The 20,271-nt window shown below is 40.7% G+C and overlaps 1 protein-coding gene across 1 annotated transcript; it reads left to right on the top strand.

The window, feature by feature from the left end:
• The first annotated feature begins 4,328 nt into the window (after positions 1-4,328).
• On the top strand, positions 4,329-17,170 carry LOC310987478 (guanine nucleotide-binding protein G(i) subunit alpha-1). The gene is made up of 9 exons (XM_083973758.1): positions 4,329-4,903; positions 8,338-8,380; positions 9,405-9,546; positions 12,981-13,138; positions 13,301-13,429; positions 14,056-14,185; positions 14,313-14,466; positions 15,125-15,317; positions 15,436-17,170. The coding sequence occupies exons 1-8, from the start codon at positions 4,786-4,788 to the stop codon at positions 15,313-15,315; spliced, it is 1,065 nt and encodes a 354-aa protein (XP_083829884.1). The 5' UTR covers positions 4,329-4,785; the 3' UTR covers positions 15,316-15,317; positions 15,436-17,170.
• The last annotated feature ends 3,101 nt before the right edge of the window (positions 17,171-20,271 follow it).

A 20,271-nucleotide genomic window follows, 5' to 3' on the forward strand; every position in this document is an offset into this window, starting at 1 on the left:
TGCCCACTCTCGACAGTAGAAATTGCTACCTCTGTTAAAGAGGCTCTGGAGCAACAGTCCTCTTCCATTTACTGTAGTTAGGGGACTCGCAAGAGACAGATGGAAACACAATTAACCCCAACCCTTATCTGGGGATTCACTGACAGTCCTTGCTTTGATCTGTTGGAAACACTGTGGAAATCATTAGTCTGTGACTCAGGTTAAATAGAGGTCACCTACATGACCTCCTCACACCAACACGTAAAAACACAGATGGAAGGTGTCAGCGTCGCCCGTCAGCATCAGCTTCCTGTGTCGTCCTGGTTGTTTGTTTCATGACTTTGCTGCCATCTGGAGGTCTAAAGGTTCCTCACAGCCTTGTTTCTCTCTCAGACCTGCAGATGACTCTCAACCAGGGCAGTTTTTGGCCTCAAAAATAACTCAAAAATAATGTAAATAGTGACACATAACTGGAAAACAAAGACTAATGGGGAGTAGAAAGAGACAGAATGACTTATTTGACCCAGTCATAGTGTACAGTATGTGTGTGTGTGAGAGAGAGAAAGAGAGAGAGGAAATTTGGAGAAACAGAGAGAAAGAGAATGACATAATAGCAAAGAAATATTGATCAGACTTGAACCCATGCTGCTGGCTCAAGGACTACTGAAATATCCCCAAATGCACACGCTCCAACACGTAACAGACTTTTCTTAGAGCTCCATCACTTTCCTGCTGTTCCCGGGCAGCTTTGGAAAAAAATCAGAGTAGCTCAGTCGACTGTGGCCCGACAGTCCACTGAGCTGTGAGCACCGGTGGAAGAAGAACCATCACTCAGTGAGTCAGTGACAGTTGTGATGATTATGGGGCCGGCCCCACTGTTGCAGACCAGCTCCCAAAAAGTCACACGCCAGCGAAAAATAATGGGTTGACTTCTTCATAACTTATACACAAACCAAAATATAAAAAAAAAACCTCTGTTGACTGCTAAAGTATCTCTCTGTAGTGATTGTTTCTTAGATTGAGATTAAGGATGTTTAACCCATGATGATGTTGCAGTTGTGTGACCATCGCCAACAATGCCTGGCCTTGGCTTTTTGCACTTGGACTACACAAAGGTCAGATGTGTCTTGCGGTCTGTTTGACCGATGCATTGGCCGGGCATGTCTCAGTGGTCAGGGTGAGAGAAGAGAAGAGAAGAGAAGAGGGGGCTTCTTAATCATCTTTTGAATGTAGGGACTGATACTTGATGTTGATTGTTCACTGTGTTGAAGTAACGACTGAATAATAGAAGCCCACACACACACACACACACACACACACACACACTAATAGGCCCCACTTGGAGGCCATGATCTCGGTGGAGCATAATGAACGCAGAGTGCTGACGCGCTGCTCAGTCATGTCACCGTGCAGCTCACACTCTTGAGGCTCTGTTAGTTGAAGGAGTCAGACCATTTCATGTTGCTGGGGTTACTGTGTAATGCTGTAATAATGGCTATGTCATGGCGACAATATTACCTCCCACCCACATCCCCACCATCCGAGTCAGGAAAAAAAAAAAAGCTAATACGTCCATCATACGGCATCAATTTGCTTTGTTGATTTTTAGAAAAGGGCGTTGAACTCTTCACCTAATGGCCTCTTCTTCTCATGTGTTGTGCATGCACAGTAAAATCTTTCCATGTTCACTTAGAGAAAAAAATATGATGCTAGTTTGCATCTTGCAGGGTCCGTCTGCGATGGAAATTGTATGCAAAGTGAGGAGATGAATTGTGACCACAGTGCAACCCTTTCCCGTGTCATTTATGCATAATACCATTAAGGACATAATGTTTCACTTGACCAAACTTATTCCTGTCATTATGTCTGTCACATGAAAAGAGACCCATTTAGATGTATTTCCTCACCGCATTTACACCACATCATACTGTCATTTTTGAAGTAATGATATGACTCTTACAATAAGTATAAAATCATGCATATGAATTTTTGTTCCGCTCATTTCATATAATTTGGAAACAACATTTTCATGTTCTTTTCGTTTCAGCCGTGCAGATTTGATCGACCTCTTCAGGTTGAATCACACAAACATCCGTCGGTCATTTGAATCCCTGGATGTGGTAATGGAGAGACATTGACCACAGGGTGTGACCCTCATTTGTGAGGCTCGCTTTATCTTTCTATCACCTGGCAGAGATGCTCAACACTAAAGGAGAGCAGGCTTTCGTCATCAGCTATTGAAGTTTGAAGTGTTATTTAAATATAGTCTTAAAAAGTTCATTCTGACTCGCATTCATCAATTCACTGCTCTTTTCGTTGTCTGTAAATTTTGTGTTGGTTGTGAAGCACTTGGATTATCTTTACAAGTACTTACCCCTATATTTTATGAAACAAAATAGTCATTACAAAGAGTGGAATACGTCCATTCTCTTACCTTATCCTTTATGTTTGTCTAACATTTGGTCTCTTCTTACCCCCTGATCCTAAAGAGACTATATAGCCTACTTAATATTGTGTTAAAGTTTTTAACATTTTGTACTTGAACTTGACAGTTTGAAGAATTAAAGAAATGTTCAGTGAATTTTAAAGGAGGAGCAGAAAGAAACCAGTAAGTATGTTCTCTTTCACCTGCATCCAAAATATATATCATACAATGATTATACATTATTTATATTCATTTATTCTGTTTTGTAGATATTAAATTCCCAAAGACGAAACATTTCAGTAGTAAAAGTGTTGCCGTTTGAGCAGTCTCTGTGAGCTGCTCATGCAAACATGTTATATTGGCAGCTCATGACAGACTTGCAATGCAAATCATCAGTGACAGCACGGATGAAGTATGCATTATGCTGATCCCTCTTTCTCTCTCTCCCACTTGCTTTCTCTCACAAAACAATTGTCCAACAATTTAATTGCAGCTGATTTGCCTTAACCGTCTCCTGAATGTCTACACAGCTTAATGCATCATGACAGTTGGCATCATGTGCCAGGAAAACGGTGTGTAAATGTAAATATCTACCTGTAAATATTTGACATGAAGGTAGGGACTGGTCTATAAATGACAGTATGGAAGCCTAAAGGTAGGGAGGGTCAAAGTGATGTCCCTTATAGGTTCAAAAACTGAACGTTCACTAGTCAACCTTTTTTGATGATGTAGCCTATCTCTAAAACGTTTTTCTTGTCAAGCTTAATCTTTATATAAAATTGACAGATAACATATTCTGTTAATTTTTGAGAAAACAAACAATACATATGACACCCCCTACCGATAGTATAGATTACATGGCCCCTGCAGGTTCATATCTTTTAGACTGTGTGAATTTACACACACAAAATGTTTAAGCTACACACAGTTGGTAGCTATAATGTTCAGGTCGGGTGACACTAAAGCTGCTTCTGTGAGGAGTTCACTGTGGATTTTGAGGTTTGCTTTGGACCATGGTCCTGCTTTTGGATACAGCCTCTCTTAGTTTAAACTTCAAAAATACAGAATTTGCTGGTATTTATTAAATTCCATTATTTCCTTTGCTCTATCTATGCAGTGTCTCCAGTGTGCATGCCAAGCTTTACTTCCAGCCAAATGCATAATGGCTTTCAGGGTGTTGATTGTAGGTTTTTTCTACAAAAGATTGTAGCAAACTTCATCTGTGCACAGCAAACTACTGAACATCCGAGATATCTGGATGTTATTTTACACAGTTGAGATAAAGTTGTGGGTAAACAAAACAGTGTCTTTACTAGGCCTACTACAAATTTGTGCTCTGTAAATGTGAAGAGAATATTCCCGGTCTTTCAGATCATAGCTCCTATCTACTGCAATTTTTAAATGACATTGTTGGTTGGTGTAAATTTCAGACTGGAACCACTTAGAGATCCTTTATAGCTTCCTCTTATTGGCAGACATTAGGTCAATTATTCAGAGGAACTCCTGACCTGCTTATTGAGCGTATATCCATGACTTTTGTTTAATCAAACAATGTATAATCTCTGGAAATGTCATCAGAGGGAACAGCAGATTACTCCTAATGACAAGTTTTGACCTAACCTGAACGAATCAATTACATTTGTTGTGTTTAATGGCAGCCTATGAGGAAACCAAAGACGCCACACCTTAATTTTTTTCAGCTGTTTCATAGGTTAAATTAAACAAAATGAAACACTGCAAATAATATTTGGATAAAAGTTGATTATCTGCATGACTTGTATTTACTTCATTTCACAAATACGAGCCCTGACAGCAGACAGGTCTCAACTCCAGCACGCGGATTAAACATTTTTTGAAAGAAGCTTGTTGCTCTCTGGCGCATGCGCAGTTAACGGGCGTGAGAGAAGAAGGAGAACAGGAAGCAGCAAATATTTTGAGTCTTATATGTGTGTGTGTGAGTCTGCTCCTCCCTGGCCTACTGCTGCCTTTTTCCTCTCTCTGTGTGTGAGTGAATCGGACACGAAGACGAGAGCCGACAGCGTAGCTACAGCGTTTGTTTTGCTAGTTTCTTTTTAAAGTTAACTAATATCTGACACGCCTCGGCTCTGAGGTTTCGGAGCGTGTGTGTGTGTGTGCGGGGCAAGGGCGTGTTTGGTTTGAACCGCAAGTGCTAGAGAGACCGACCGACCGACTGCCTCCTCCTCCTCCTCCTCTCCGCTGGATGCTAGCTCGGTAGCCTTTGCATGTTGCTGCACTCCTTAGTCAAAGTTGCGTTGTAGTCTTCCTGTTTTTTTTTGTTTTGTTTTTTACATTTATTTATTCGGAGGGGAGGTTAAGAAGAAGAAGAAGGGCATAAGAAGAAAAGAAGAAAGAGAAAGAAGATGGGATGTACTCTGAGCACGGACGACAAGGCGGCGCAGGAGAGGAGCAAGATGATCGACAGGAACCTGAGGGACGACGGAGAGAAGGCGGCCCGGGAGGTCAAGCTGCTGCTGCTGGGTGAGGGAATCGAGCAGGGTCCGGGGATAGACAGACATAGAGGGAGGGTGTTGGTCTGTTTGTTGTGGGGGGAAAAGAAAGAAATCAACTTCCTGTCTAAAAAAAAAAAAACCCCAACCCTCAGTGTTCATTATAAAACATGTCTGTGTTGTAGCCAAGTCAAAGTTTTTCCTGTGAAATAACTTCACGGTCACAAGCGGCGACAGAGTATGAATGATACAAGTGTTGGTGTTAAAAGTGGTGGTGGAGGAAGAGGCGTAGTAGTTAGCTGAAAAGTTGTAGCTGCTGGAGTTGTGTCCTCTTCTTTTCTGCTAATTAAAATCAGCTCAGACAATAAAGTGGCCACAGCGAGATTAGTTTTAATCCCGCAGAGCGAGCGAGCGAGCGAGCGAGCGGCCGCTAAATCACTGCGCTAATTCAGAAGCTAAGCGATTAGCTCGTTGTTAGCTCGGCGGTTAGCAACCCCGATGCTAGCTCGGATTAGTTAGCTACAGCAGTCAGCTTCAAAAAATTATAAAGTGTGTGAGATTTTATCTACTAACATGTCTGGAATGTGTCTTATTAGTAATATTGGTGTGAAAATCTGCGTTTTATTCTTATTTTAAGTTTGGGTAAAGTAGGCAGCCATCTTCCTGTTTTCACAGCCTTTCATCATCACAGAAAATACAAAACATGAACCGGAGTAGTTTCAGGCCGATTCACCCACATCGTTACGACAACGAGACCAAAATGGTGTGTTTTTAAACAGATTTTTGACTAAATGTTAGTTCCGCAGGGTGTGAGTTGTTGTGTGTCGGTAGTATATCTCTTAATGCCGTTAACCGAGAGGTGGTTAAGAAACAATCCCAGTTATGCTGCTCAACCTGTCTAAAACCTTTCCGCTAACTTCAGACCTGGAAGAAAGATTTCAAATCAAAAATGTGTTTGATCTGCAATGTTTCAGTTCGTTGTACACAAAACGTTTTAATTATCACCCCTTTGTGCACTGTGGTGTTATATTTCTGTGTGATCATACACTGTTAAAGGAAAACATTGTGTCAACACTGTGTGGAGATAAAATAATAATTATTTAGACTGGATTTTGGTGTATTAGCCTATATCAGTGGCACATCTCCCAGATAGATTTATTACCAGAATCATGTATTAATTGTTTCACAGAAAAGCAGCCGGCCCTCCTCCTCCTCCTCCCTGTGCTCCATGTTAACTGGGAGCGGATGATGATAAAACCACTGTTTGCTGGTGAAGTCAGGAAAGCAGGGCCTGGACGTCGCATAGCAACCCATTCAGCCTGACTAGCAGCAATAATCTGTGGCAACTACACACACACACACACACACACACACACACACAACATGGACAGATAGTGGCTGCTAACTGGACGTCTGCCTGCGTCATCCTGTGGTGGACACACACAGGCCTTTTTTCAGACTGAGGATGCGGCACTGATGCTGATGCTGCTGCTCTGTGCATCTTTTTTAGTTAAATCCCGTCTCCGGCACCAGCACCACGTCTGTATCATGTCAGTGGCACCGTTTATTTTCAGACATGTGACTTCACCACAGTCACACAGACTCAGTACAATGCCCAGCCGCCGCAGCAGTAGCAGTCAGGTCTTGTATGTGTGCGAGTGCGTCATCTGAGAAAGAACTAATTTGAATTTTCATGGTTGTGTTTTTTTTTTCCTTCTTCTTCTTCTTCTTCGATCACGATTTCCACAAGCACCTGCAGACATGTGGGGTTGGTTTGTGGATTCATCATCACCATATATCCAACAACTACCATATGGGTGTGTTGTAGTACATCCACATTTTATTCTGTGTGTGTTTCTTTCTGTGCGAGGAGGAGGAAGGCACTAGCGTGTTTCAGTTTGGCTGTTCCCACTGGGGGTGTTTGTGTTAATGCAGTAATCTACAAATGACATGCTCTTGAGACGAGTGTTTTGAGTGGGAGGACTCACTGTGTGCTGCACAAATACAAATCACAAAGATCGATCTTTGTTGTGTAGTGGACTTTTCACGGTACAGTGACAGAGAAAGCGGCAGACAACAGAGACTGAGATAGTGTTTATAGTTTCCTAGGAAGGTATCTGCATCTCGAGAAATGTGTTTAACCCTCGGATGTCGTAGCTCATTGACAAACTTGAGCTTTTTTACTTTTTCTTTTTTTTCTTTTTCTTTTTTGCCACACTTGCCAGCCATTAAGGCCTTTTAATTCCAGCTACTAAGTGAGGCGCGAGTGTGTGTGTTTGGGAATTAAATTTAAGTGTGTTGTGATGTATGTGGAAATATTAGCGTTGTGTGTCTGTGTGTGTGTGTGTGTGGCTGTTTATCATACAGGACAATTAATTGATGAAGAGTTCACCTCACCAGGGACGTTTGGGTCCCTGCAGAGGTGTGGTAATTAAAATGTTGTGTACTCAGCTGAAAACAGCCCTGAATCTCAGAGGGAGCAGCAGGAGAACTTCATGAGACGCTGAGCACCAAACACATCTATGTCCTGTGTTCATACATTTGTCGAAATAACAACATTGTATACGTTTTACATTTTCAAGGCTGCAGTGTCTCCGTGCTGCCTCACATATAGTGTTGTATTTTGATGGCACATAAATCAGATGGTCCATACGAGATGCATCTGACAGGCCTGAGTCCATCCAGTCGGCCTGATGCAGCCTGAGTTTCCAACCAAGGGATGTTTAAGCTCTGTATAATCTCATTGACGAGAGGATCCAGTTGATTAATCCAATTGCACTGTGACCTGGGCAATCCCGTCCTTAGACACGTCTTCACAGCATTGACTTACTGTCTGCTATCTGATATGCTGCAGTTTAAGGTAAACAATGAAATGTCCTCATTAATTTAAAATCAATTTGATTTAAATAAAATTAAATTACTGATTGATATGGTTTTGGGTGTATAAGGAAATGTATAGGGAAATAATATTCACAAAATTTGCAAACAGCAAAATCAGTGTGTAAAACGTAACCAGTGTTTTATAAATAACCATTGTCCAGGACAGGAAAGACCATCTGCAAAAACATCTGTCTGTGTGTGTGGCAAAGACACCCACTTAAAGGTTTTCTTTCAACTCAGGTTTGTCACCTGTCACTGAATTGGAGGCAGAGCAATAAAACGGGACATTTAGGTGAAAATGAAAGCGTAGTTTACATATCTATGTCTGACAGGTTTTTATATGTTTGGTCACACGGCACCTAAATAAATGACTAGACAACTGGCACGAGAGATGAAATCATTCACACAGCAGAAACATCCATCTGTCTATGAAGTGCGTTTATGTCACACTAGTCAACAATGTGGTGGATGCTGTTTATTCTGTACCCATGTTTGTGATTTTATGCTTCGATCATAAAATGAGCATCATGTCACTGTATCGGCTGTTTGTTTATTAATATGTTTTTCTCTTTTGTTGTGTTTCAGGTGCTGGAGAGTCTGGGAAAAGTACGATTGTTAAACAGATGAAGTAAGTAGATAAGCAACACATCGGGCACAAAGTGGCTGTTTGTTCAGAGATTCACCGAACTGATGAAGCTGCGTTTCTTCCTCTGACCCACGCTCACACTACAGAGAAAGCTAATAATGACTCACTTTATTATCTGTATCTCCAGTCACCTGATAAAAGTATCAGTAATCATAAGGTGTAACAATATCTTACACTTATTCACTGATGGAAGATCAGTCCTTTAGTCACTCATTCGTTTATCTCTATTATAATGAATATTGTATTTTGCTGTAGAGTGAGCAGTAAATTTACATCTGGACACTTATTGTTAATAATATGTCACCTTGCGTCATAAATTGAAGGTTTAATGCTACAAGGGATCATGTTTCTTTTGCCACAGATACTGATCATGTAAATATGAGATTCAGCCGATACCGATCGTTGTTGACACTGAACTAGGTGGGAGCACGCAGCACAGAAACCAGAGACGACTTTTCGTTTTAGGTTTATCACCGACTTGGAGGCATCTGTTTTGATCTACTAGTTAAATGTTTTTAGTCAACATGTTAGGTAACGATCACAGTGGATCACTCGGGGGCATCCCTGCAACACAAAGGTCACAGTGTGTCATTTCCCTCTGCAGCAGTTTAATGCTTTTGAGAGGGGCCAATGAAGCTGTAGTCACATAATAATAACACATCATTATTAGATTATTATGAATGATGTGCTGCGCTAATGTGAAACCAAACACAATGATGGGAGAAGTTGAACATTTTTCAAGCTTGCCGAACAGGCGGTGTGATCAAAGATACTATACCTGCACTTTTACTCGCAAAGGTTGTGAGAAAACTTAATAGAGCTACAACCAAATTTTGTGTCCTATTCTGTAAAAAACTGCACTGCTCACTGGTTTCCACCATCACAATTCACCACAATCCACCGCTCTCAGCCAGTTTACCTCCCGCTGTTCATAATGATCTACTTCATGAACGTTAACAGTGCTTTTTGGAGGCTGCTGCTAATGTGCTGCTTCTGTGTGTGCCAGGATCATCCACGAGGCAGGTTATTCAGAGGAGGAGTGTAAGCAGTACAAGGCCGTGGTCTACAGCAACACCATCCAGTCCATTATCGCCATTATCAGAGCTATGGGACGCCTCAAGATTGACTTTGCTGATGCAGCCAGAGCGGTGAGTGATGGGGGGTGGGCTGGGGTGGGGGGCAATTACGCTTTTCTTGTAATATCACAGGTTATATTTCTGCGTTAATGTAAAGCTCAGTGCTGTAAGAGCAGCAACAACTGTCCCACTGGGCAGCAGGTCACATACTGCAGAGTCAGTACAGGTTCAGTATCGCACTCAAAGCACTTTATTCAAGCTCAAGTTTACTGACGTGAGAAGATAGATAGATAGATAGATAGATAGATAGATAGATAGATAGATAGATAGATAGATAGATAGATAGATAAAACTGGATCAAGGCAGATAACTTCTGTAATACACCAGTTCATGTGAGTATAGATAATTACATATAGATTAAGTTGTTTTTCTATAGGGTGACGTAGGTGGGTATGAAATAATATTATGGACTGAGGTATTATTAGATTCCATAACTTCAGTTTTAGATCATATAAAGCTATGAATCTTATATGTTTAAGTCCCAAAGAGAACAAATACAATCAACCTAGTGGAGAACTGGGTCGTTGTACAGGAGCAGTTTGTCAACAGAATGAGTTTTTCAGCTATGGGCAACAGTAATTGTTTTTGGCCGGTCTGGCTGTGGTCCAGTGATAACTCCCCAAATGTCCATGAATGGTAGAGTTGAGTTCATTACACCAGTCGACCGAGTGATGGACTTTTTTTTCATCGGCTGTTGCGCTTTCAAAATGATTTAGTGCGAACGGTTTCTATTACAGTGATTGTGGGAATAAAATCAGAGTTTTTCCAGCTTTGAAATTACTCAGAAGTGGCTGCTGATTAACACATCCACGTAATGGGCCGTGTTTCAGTCGCTACTTTAAACTTTTTCTGGTTCACAACATAAACAGAAAAAATATTATATTTTTAATGATTATTGTGAATTAAAAATGCATTGAAAAAACTGTATGTGAGTGTAAAGAGTAGGAGAGAAGCGACCAGATGAAAGACTCGAACTGACTGACACCAGGCAGAACGTAAATATGATACAATGATGCCATGAATATTACAACTGCTGTATTATGTCATGTCGTTACACTTTTCAGCAGCCTTCAGCTATTTCCAATGGAAGTAGATGTTTTCAGTCTTGTTTGGGGTCACATTGGCTCTGTTTCTTTTTCTGTATTATCATTCAGTGCAAATCAGGGTTCGACAATAACGGTTGCCCGATTGCCCGGGGCAAGTAAAAATTACCGGCGGGCAGGTAGAACCTGCGCGGACTTGCCCGGTCGGGCAAGCACCGACTCAGATTTTATTATTTTTTATTTTCGGACGTTTTATGCATTTATTTTGAAAGGACAGCTGGAGAGAGACGGGGGGAGAGGGAGCGAGTGAGAGGGGGGGTTGACGCGGAGCAAAGGCACTGTCAGGTGGGATCGAGCTGGGTCGCTGCAGCGGGTGCTCTACCAGGTGAGATAGGCTGTACGTTGCTCGCGGCTGGCTGTATTTAATCGGCGATTTCACCGAGCATTTCACTGACGGTGAGCGGCCTGACGCTGCTTCATTAACGCCGCCGCTACTCGGGGCAGACGCACGCAACAGTCACCCGTTACCGTTTAGTTACCATACCGACGAGCTAACGTGTCCTATCCTGTTGTCAATAAACACACGTGGAGACGGCGCTACAACCAGGGGTGTGAAACATGCGGCCCGCGGGCCAAAACCGGCCCAACAGTGGGTCCAGTCCGGCCCTCAGCAAGTGTGAAAATTTTAAATTGCACATATTTTTATCAAGAAATTTCAGGTGGTTCATAATATGTTTTGTAAAAGGATAGTTCATTAACTGTAAACATCTTAATAATGTACTAAAACAGAGGAAAAATAAACATTTTAAAATATATGTATAGGCTATCATGCTATTGCTTTACTGGTTAGGCCTACTTGAGATCAAATTGTGCTGTTTGTTACCCCTGAACTAAATTGAGTTTGACACACATGATTGGCTGTTTGCCTGTCACTGTTGTTTCAATGTCCCACATCCTTGAGTTTTACAGGGGCAACTCAATAAACTAGAGTAACATGGAAAAGTCTAGGCTATTTCCAGTAGTTCAAGTCAAATGGCCCCAACCAAGTATTGAGAGCATATAGATGGACATGAACATTTTCATATTAAAAAATATTTTTTAAATTGGTCTTTTCTAATATATATATATATTTTAGATACTGCATTAATACTGAAGCTAAATTGTCCACTGCAGCATGTGAATGCAATGAAAAGAATAAAATCTGACTGGAGGAGCCAGCTATCTGTTAAAATGTTGTCCAGGTTAATGTTTTAGCCATTAAAAGGCCCTTCAGTTCAAGATTTCAACTGTGATCGGGCATTAAACAGGTGGCTCACCTGTTCAGATAGGGCATGGAGGGTGCAACTGCTACTGGTCAAATAATGTGAAATAGCAGTTAATTTTACATGTCTGCAATGATTGCCATTTAAATGCAATTATAGATAATAATAAATACTGCTTTCTGAAGAAAGAAGTGTTGTGTATAGTCAACAGGAAGGATTTTAGTAAGATATAAGTCATGAGCGAAAGTATGCACCACACAACCAGAAAAAAAAACCTAGGCAGGGCAAGTAAGAATTTAGATGGGGCAAGTAGACTTGAAAAGTACTTGCCCGACAGGGCAAGTACGAAAAAACCTTAACGTCGGACCCTGCAAATGAACACAGCGCAGACTGCTGAGTAGTCGATTTCCTCTTATTTCTATACAGATTCCTGTTTCGTTTTTCAATTCTGCTTTTTCCCAGAATAACAAGAGGCTTAGTCACTGCCACAGCGTGACTGCCCTGGCTCTGTCATCGTGACCAATTTTTCAGCCAAAGCTTTTCCATGCTGATTTTCTGCTCTTACAGATATCAATTTTTGGCCACTGACCTGCGTAAGACACTGTGCAGCTTTTGAAATCCAATTTTATACAAAGTGGCATGGCTAAAACACCCAGAACAGACACAGTTATTTGTCATCTTTAATCCATGTCTTAATTTGCTCTCAGACAGGGCTGTTTGTAAGTGACAAAATTCTTTTAGTGTGATTTTAATGAGACATGACTGTCCGTGATGAGGCCCAAATGTAGTCATTAAGGATTACACTCACACAAACTGTAATGTCATTTTGCCGTGAAACAATAAACACTGCTTTTGGCAATGAGTGCACTATGCATTACCAATATTCAATTTTAAAAAATCATGCTGCTATTTTTTTATCCAAAAAATTGCAGCTCTTGCGATTTGGATATTGCACTTGCGATTTTACATAAATTGTTACAGCCTCATGCACTGTCAATATTTTATCATCAGAGTTTCAACAACATAAAATTAATAATTGGTAACTAAAACATACATTTACTTTTCTTACTGACTTAAAAACTGACACAAACTGAAAGAGTTGTGGCCTCTGGTTTAAATTTGAGAGGCTGTGTGTGTTCAGGATGATGCACGGCAGCTGTTCGTCCTCGCCGGCTCAGCAGAAGAAGGCTTCATGACGGGAGAGCTGGCCGGGGTCATCCAGCGGCTGTGGAAAGACGGAGGAGTTCAGGCCTGCTTCAGCCGCTCCCGAGAGTACCAGCTGAACGACTCCGCAGCGTAGTGAGTAGGACACACACACACACACACACACACACACACATGCACAGGAACTAATGTGAGATATTAATGTGAGCAACTGGTACTCTTCAGTCTTTATCTGCAAATGTGCCCTTTTATTTGAATGTAGTGTCAATCTTTGTCCCTCTGTCTCTCCTCCTGAAGCTACCTGAACGACTTGGACAGGATATCCCACGGGGCGTACGTACCCACCCAACAGGATGTGTTGAGGACCAGAGTCAAAACCACTGGTATCGTGGAAACTCACTTCACCTTCAAGGACCTGCACTTCAAGTGAGTCCAGCCGCTGCAGATGAATCTCTGCTGTTCACTGATTCAAACTTCTGGTTAATGTGGTGTCACTGGTGTTGTTTGATACCCAGTATGGACATTTACATGTCGTGTAACCGCTGGTTCGCCCTTCCTGAATCCCATCCAGATCATAGAGTGGGAGTACTTTTTTATTTTGTTTTTGTTTTTTATAATTGACATTTATTTTTATTTTCCAAACAGATTTATCAAATGAGTTTGACACTCACATAATTATTACAGAAAGAATACCACATACTTAATGTGAAGCACACAAGCAGAAGAAAAAATAAATAAAGATAAAATAAATAAAAAAGAAGAAGGGATCATTTATACATGCTTGTTTTTTAAGTAATCTCTAATAAATGTCCAAGGTCCATCATCTCCACAAGTGGGAATATTGTTATGAAATTATCCACCCCTTCAGTGGTGGTTTAGGGAACCGTCTTAGGGTCATATTAACCACCGTTAGCCTGAGGTGACAGTGCGGCTGCAGGGAAATATAGAGAATGGGTATCAATGACTGACATGCATATTAAAAAGTAATAATGTGTGGAAACTTGTGTGTTACACTTAGCTAACAACAGCATGTTTCTGTGATCTTGCTGCAGAATGTTTGACGTAGGCGGACAGAGATCGGAGAGGAAGAAGTGGATCCACTGTTTCGAGGGAGTCACCGCCATCATCTTCTGTGTGGCCCTGAGCGACTACGACCTGGTGCTGGCTGAGGACGAGGAGATGGTACGAACCTCTCTGACCTTCAATGAACGCTGAGATTCTTTGTCTCCCTTTTCTTTTCTTTTCTTTTTTGAAGTCGGTTCATGCTCCTGTCGGTGACTATTGTGTGTGTGTGTCTCCGCTTTCTCAGAATCGAATGCACGAGAGCATGAAGCTGTTTGACTCAATCTGCAACAACAAGTGGTTCACGGACACCTCCATCATCCTCTTCCTCAACAAGAAAGACCTGTTTGAGGAGAAGATCAAAAAGAGCCCTCTCACAATCTGTTTCCCAGAATATGCAGGTGAGACAAAGATACACAGACCCACTCTGTATGCAGTTCACATAGAAATACTGCACTTTATATGCTACATACACGCCTTAAATCCACTGAAGTATATCTAAAATGTTGCAGGAGGTGACAGTGAAGAGTTTATTTGTTTAAACTTGAACCTAAGAAATGTCTTTTTTTTGTTTTGTTAGTATTTAATGCTGTTCTGCAGATCCAGGACTCACATTTGTTCATTATTTTGTTGCTAACACTGCCTCTTGTGGCCACTCAAAGGTGTGGCAGTCTCCACAGCTTCAACACAAACATCTTTCTCCATTGTCCTCTCTGCTCTGCTCATGAACTGTGTGGGCCGCTTCATGTTTAAACAATGTGTCCTTGTCAGGTTCACCAATAACTTTTTGCACCCACTTTTCCAAGCTTATATAAGATTGTAAACTTGTACAGTCCCGTGCAACACCTCCATAAAAAAATAACCTTAGTGATAAAACAGAATCAAATGAACCCTGTCTATGGTGCCGTCTCAAAACGAAAACTGGCATTGTGTCGAGTTTATAGAGAACAGATTTGTTTATTGTCTTGTTTTGCAGGCAAAGTAATGAGCTGTTTTCTGAAAGTGTTTGCGCGTTGTCATTTTTCTTCCTCATTGTGTCGTCGTCTTTGTCCTGTCCAGGCTCCAACACCTACGAGGAGGCAGCGGCCTACATCCAGTGCCAGTTTGAAGACCTGAACAAGAGGAAGGACACCAAGGAGATCTACACCCACTTCACCTGTGCCACCGACACCAAGAACGTGCAGTTTGTGTTCGATGCCGTCACCGATGTCATCATCAAGAACAACCTGAAGGACTGCGGCCTTTTCTAAAGGTAAACAAACATCTGCCGCTGCAGGAACGAGCTGGATTAAGTGTGGTCAGTCACGTCTTCCTTCTCTAATCCTGATGTGTTCTTGTTGTCGTTGTTGTTGTCGTTGTTGTGTGTTCAGGCAGCCGGGCGGCCGACTGTACCGAGTGACTTTATTCGAGGGGAGTCTGACTGGAGGGATCTTCACGGACCCTGCTGAGAATGTCACTTTTAACCTCTTATTAACTTATGTTCATCTCTAAAAGTTTTAAAGACGGTGTGTAGAAAAAATGTTTTGTGTAAAATATTTGTACAACTGTCTATGCCCAGTGATTTTTCACAGTTTTTAAAATGTGCTTGTTTTACCTTATTATCATTATTTTTAATTTTTATATAAAAGGGGGCCTTTGCTTTTTTTGCTTTTTTTTTTTGTCCATGAATGAACACTTTTTGTCTTTATTTGTAGGTGCTTGTGCCTTGCATGCCTTAGTTGCAGTGTTTTCCTTTTGTTGACTTAAATGTTAGGTTTATGTAGTTGTTACCATTCAACTCACTCCCAAGCCCCCTGTAGTCCATATTATTTTCAGACTATTTCATCGTCACATCATCTTTGCCTCCTTGTACAAATCAAGCAAGACCAAGTAACTCAAGTCGACCAATTCACTCTGACTCTGACATACTGTGAGAGGCGCACGTGTGTGTGTGTATGTGTGTGTAAACCTTTCCGGATGTGCGGTTTGCATGTGTGCTGCGAGTGGATGAGGCCAAACGCCTGTGTGATAGTGAGTGATTGTGTGTCAGTGTGTGCACAATATAAAAAAAAAACAAAGGGACTTTATTCCTCTATTTGTCATCCTCTTTCAAAGTTTTATTTTTCTAAGCGACCAAAAAGAAGCTACTCTATTAACTCTTATTAACGAGCGCACGTTGTCGGTGCGCCGCTACAAGCTGAAACATTCCTGATTGAACCACGAAGCAAAGAGAAGCTTTGAAAAGAGGATGCCAATGGCGGCCTTGTAGCAGACCGTAGGACCATAATGTAGATCTGTGTTCAGTGCATAGACAGACAGACAGACAGACAGGTGGCTGGGTACAAGTGCCCTGTAATAGATTATGATCTGTAATGGTTTCAAGTTACATATCCCCCCCTAGACCCCCCAACCCTCTGTTTCCATTGGATGGGGACATTAGTGGACTAATATCCATGATTTTGCTAATAAAAGAGTTGCTATGGTGAGACCATGGCGACTTATGGAACTCATTTTCTCCTGTGTTTGTGTGAATATTGAGTTGTTTATTTTTCCCCAAGAGGAAAACATTTGACTGTCAAAACCAGACATTTGAATGGCATATTCAGACCAGAAAAAAAAAACGTAGACATTTTCACTAAAACATAATGTGAAAAAAAAGAACGGAGAAAATAGATTAAATGGTAGTTGTACTCACTTTCTGAAATCACTTGAGGCAACTGTATTGATGCCCTTAGTATGTGATTTTCCTCCATAAAATCAATGGAGCAGTTTAAGTAAAAAGTTTAACTGCACTGTTTAAATAGACACACCACATGCGTCGATGCTTTTGATGTTTAGAAGAACTGATATTTGTCTTCTCAGGTTCAGAGACACCAAACAGTTTTGACTCAGAACCACAGAAAGCAGCTTGACTCCAGGGCGTTGTCTCAGCTTTTTATTTCCAAGCAGCACAGACCGCCGTGGATTTGAGAGACCAATAAATATTTGCATCTTATGACCCAAGCCGACTGTGGCACCTTTGTAAATGTTTTTTTTTTTGTTTTTGTTTTTTAGTAAATATGAGCAGGAGAATCCACCATACTTTGTTGTAATGAATCATTTGTCAAATTCTTTATACAACATTCAATAAACAACTTACAGTTTTGAAAAGAGGTTACTCCTATTACTGTGCAAAATCTATAAACATGCTTTTACTTAAGGTTTTTAACCGCTGGATGCAAGATGGTTTCCTGTATGTGTCCTACAATTTTCAAATTTCTACATCACATTGCCTCACCTGGCGTATCTTGGACCATTATTATTCAAACCTTGCTCATTAAATGTGTCTTAATCTGAGAGAAGGGGAGCAGGGACAGAGATATCTGCTTCCTGTGCTGTTCAACGGCAAATATCTCCATCTAGTGGACACACTGAGCAACTAATGACCAAGACTGATGACTGCTTGATGGTCATAAAGGAGACAACTGAAGAAAATCTAATCACCAGTTTTAATATAATTAACATAGATTGTTCCTGACAAAGACGTATTGGCCCTTTTTTTATAAAATCTCCATTGGAAACGCCCCAAGATTAGGGCTAATTAATCCTGAACTAGAATGAGAGAAAGTTATTTTCTACCAAGCTGTGGCGATTTAAAGCGAACACTGTGGCCCACAGTCCTCTCCAGTATTCATGAGCAGATCAACCGTTAAATTAATTAGTTGGGAGATAGTGATAGGATTATCAGAACAACTGTCACACTGTCCCTTCCCCTCCCCCGGTTTTTTTTTTTTATAGCTTTGATAAACACCAATATGATGGCAGTGAACATCCCACAAATGGGTCAGAGCAGTGCCAAGGCTGACTCCCGTCTTGCAGAGACTCCACTAAGCCATCACTGCTCAAGCACAATGATAAGGCGTTAGCTGAGAGGACACTATTTTTGGGAGGCATTGTGTGATTTTTAAAAGCTAACTGCAGACTCATTTAGCTAATCCCCAAAGCCCTGCAAGGGAGATCAAACAGCGTGGATATGAAACTTCTTCAAAATGAAGGTACGATGATGATGTAGTTCAGGAAAAGAGTGAGAGAGAAGAGGATGATGGTGCTAATGAAGCAGACTGCAGCTGGCCACAGAGTCAGAGCAAAAAGAATTAAATCTAAACCACATATCACATCTGAGGAACTCTTTGAAAACTGTGTGTAATGACCAGCTAATATTTTTGATCTGTAGTCGAGACGTGCAGTACTCAAAAGGGTTAACATCTGAGGAGACTGAAAGAGATAGAATTTGTGATGTGAGTTTTTTTTCCTTCTATCTGATAATCATGAATCCAAGTAGGCCAGTGCTCATGTTATTAAAGTTTTATGATTATCTTTAAATACAATAAATATGATTTTCATAATACTTCAACATTTTGGGAAATATTATTTTCTGTCTTGCCAATAAGGAGATTGATATCAGCCCCTGATTTCCAGTCCCTCTCAATTCAATTTGCTTTATTGGCAAGAACAGAGATTTGTTTTTGCCAAAGCATTTTACACAATACTTGCATATAATACTACCTTTATTATAGGTCTCATTGCCATGCTCCATCCGGCAGGGGGACTGCCAACGGAAATTAGCCTATTGGCTATAATTGGGTGCATTTACATTTTATCTTTTTAAAATGTTCATTAATGTACACTGTCCCTCTCGAACAAATAAAGGGGGAATTTTTATATATATATATATATATATATATATATATATATATATATATATATATATATATATATATATATATATATATATATATATATATATATACTGTATATATGCACCACAACATTGCAATTCATATTCAGAACAGCACAACATACAAAACAAATATTCATCAATAATATTAAATACAAATCTATGCATCTGTGTCCCTCTCTCTCTCCATCTCCATATATATACACGCATAACATCACACATGATCAGTGTTAAGCTTGTCATGAGTGGTATAATAAATGTATTTTCCAACATGTTAACCAAGTGGATATGGTGTGAATATGGTGTAGCATTGATATTAATTTGGATTTGGATTTCTGTGACTGTAACTTCTGTATTTACTCTCTTTTAGCTCTGGTTTTGGTCCCCACCAGCTCCTGAAGGAAACGAATGGCTTCTTTGTGCACACAACACGTGGTTTCTTGAAATAAGTGCTGGCATATGGGTGGTTTTGGAACATTTTCATGGTATAATATGTGAACTCCCAAGTGAAACCTATGTGAGTACATGTGAAACCCTTAAATTTTCCCATATGAAACCAGTTCAGTTTTACCACTGAAGAATGACAACAGTGCGGTTCAAGGGGGAATCAGGAAATGACAGAGTTGAAACTGGATATGAATCTCTGTAAGTAAAACCACCTTTTCATTATCCATTTGTTTGTTATTTCAGAAATATTGATTGTTGTCACCTTGTACTTTATGTATAAAATTTCGATTGGTGCAGCTTCATGGTTGAAGAAGGTAAAACTTGAGTTATATCTGTGCTGTATATTCTTATATTTCTACAGTCATCCAAACACTGATAGACTAACATCAGCTAATGGGTTGATTAGTCTCCAGTGACGATGCCGGTGTGGTTTGGTTTGGTTTGGTTTGGTTTGGACTTTCTACAGGTACTTTTCCATCACAAATTTCACTGCATAATTAAATCTCATTGTCAGCTCTGAGAAAAAGCCAACGTGATTTAGTTGCCAATTCCCCTAAGCCGTTCAGTCTAATTAACTTATTCTCTGTGTGTGTGTATTGCATTTGAGTGTGCGTGGGTGTGTGTGTTAGAAACTGATTTTTAACCACTTCTCTAGTCCCGCACACCCCTGGATTTCTCACCGATGCCGCCACCATGTTTTGTCCAATCATTTTAAAGTTTAAATGTTGTTACCGTCAAAAGGCCGTAGATGACAATTAATGTGTTGCCTGCCGTCTGGTTTCTCTCTATAAGCTCCAGCACATCCAATGGATAAGAATAAAGATGATAAAGACGGGAGGAGACTGTTCATCCTGTTGAGAAGCATCCGTGTGAAGGTGACCCCCACTCCCCCCTCTGTCTTTGCAGAGCAATAAAAACAACTTAGTGTGCATTTCTTCCCTAACAGCAAATGCAGACAGAAGAGAGGCAGTGAGCTAAATCCATATAGGTTCTATTGAGTGTGCAGGCTGCTTCGTGTTATTGTATTTTCGCTCTCTGTTGTTGGCAGTCTGCTTTAGGATAC

This window comes from Trachurus trachurus, assembly GCF_905171665.1.
Source record: "Trachurus trachurus genome assembly, chromosome: 6".
NCBI lineage: Eukaryota > Metazoa > Chordata > Actinopteri > Carangiformes > Carangidae > Trachurus > Trachurus trachurus.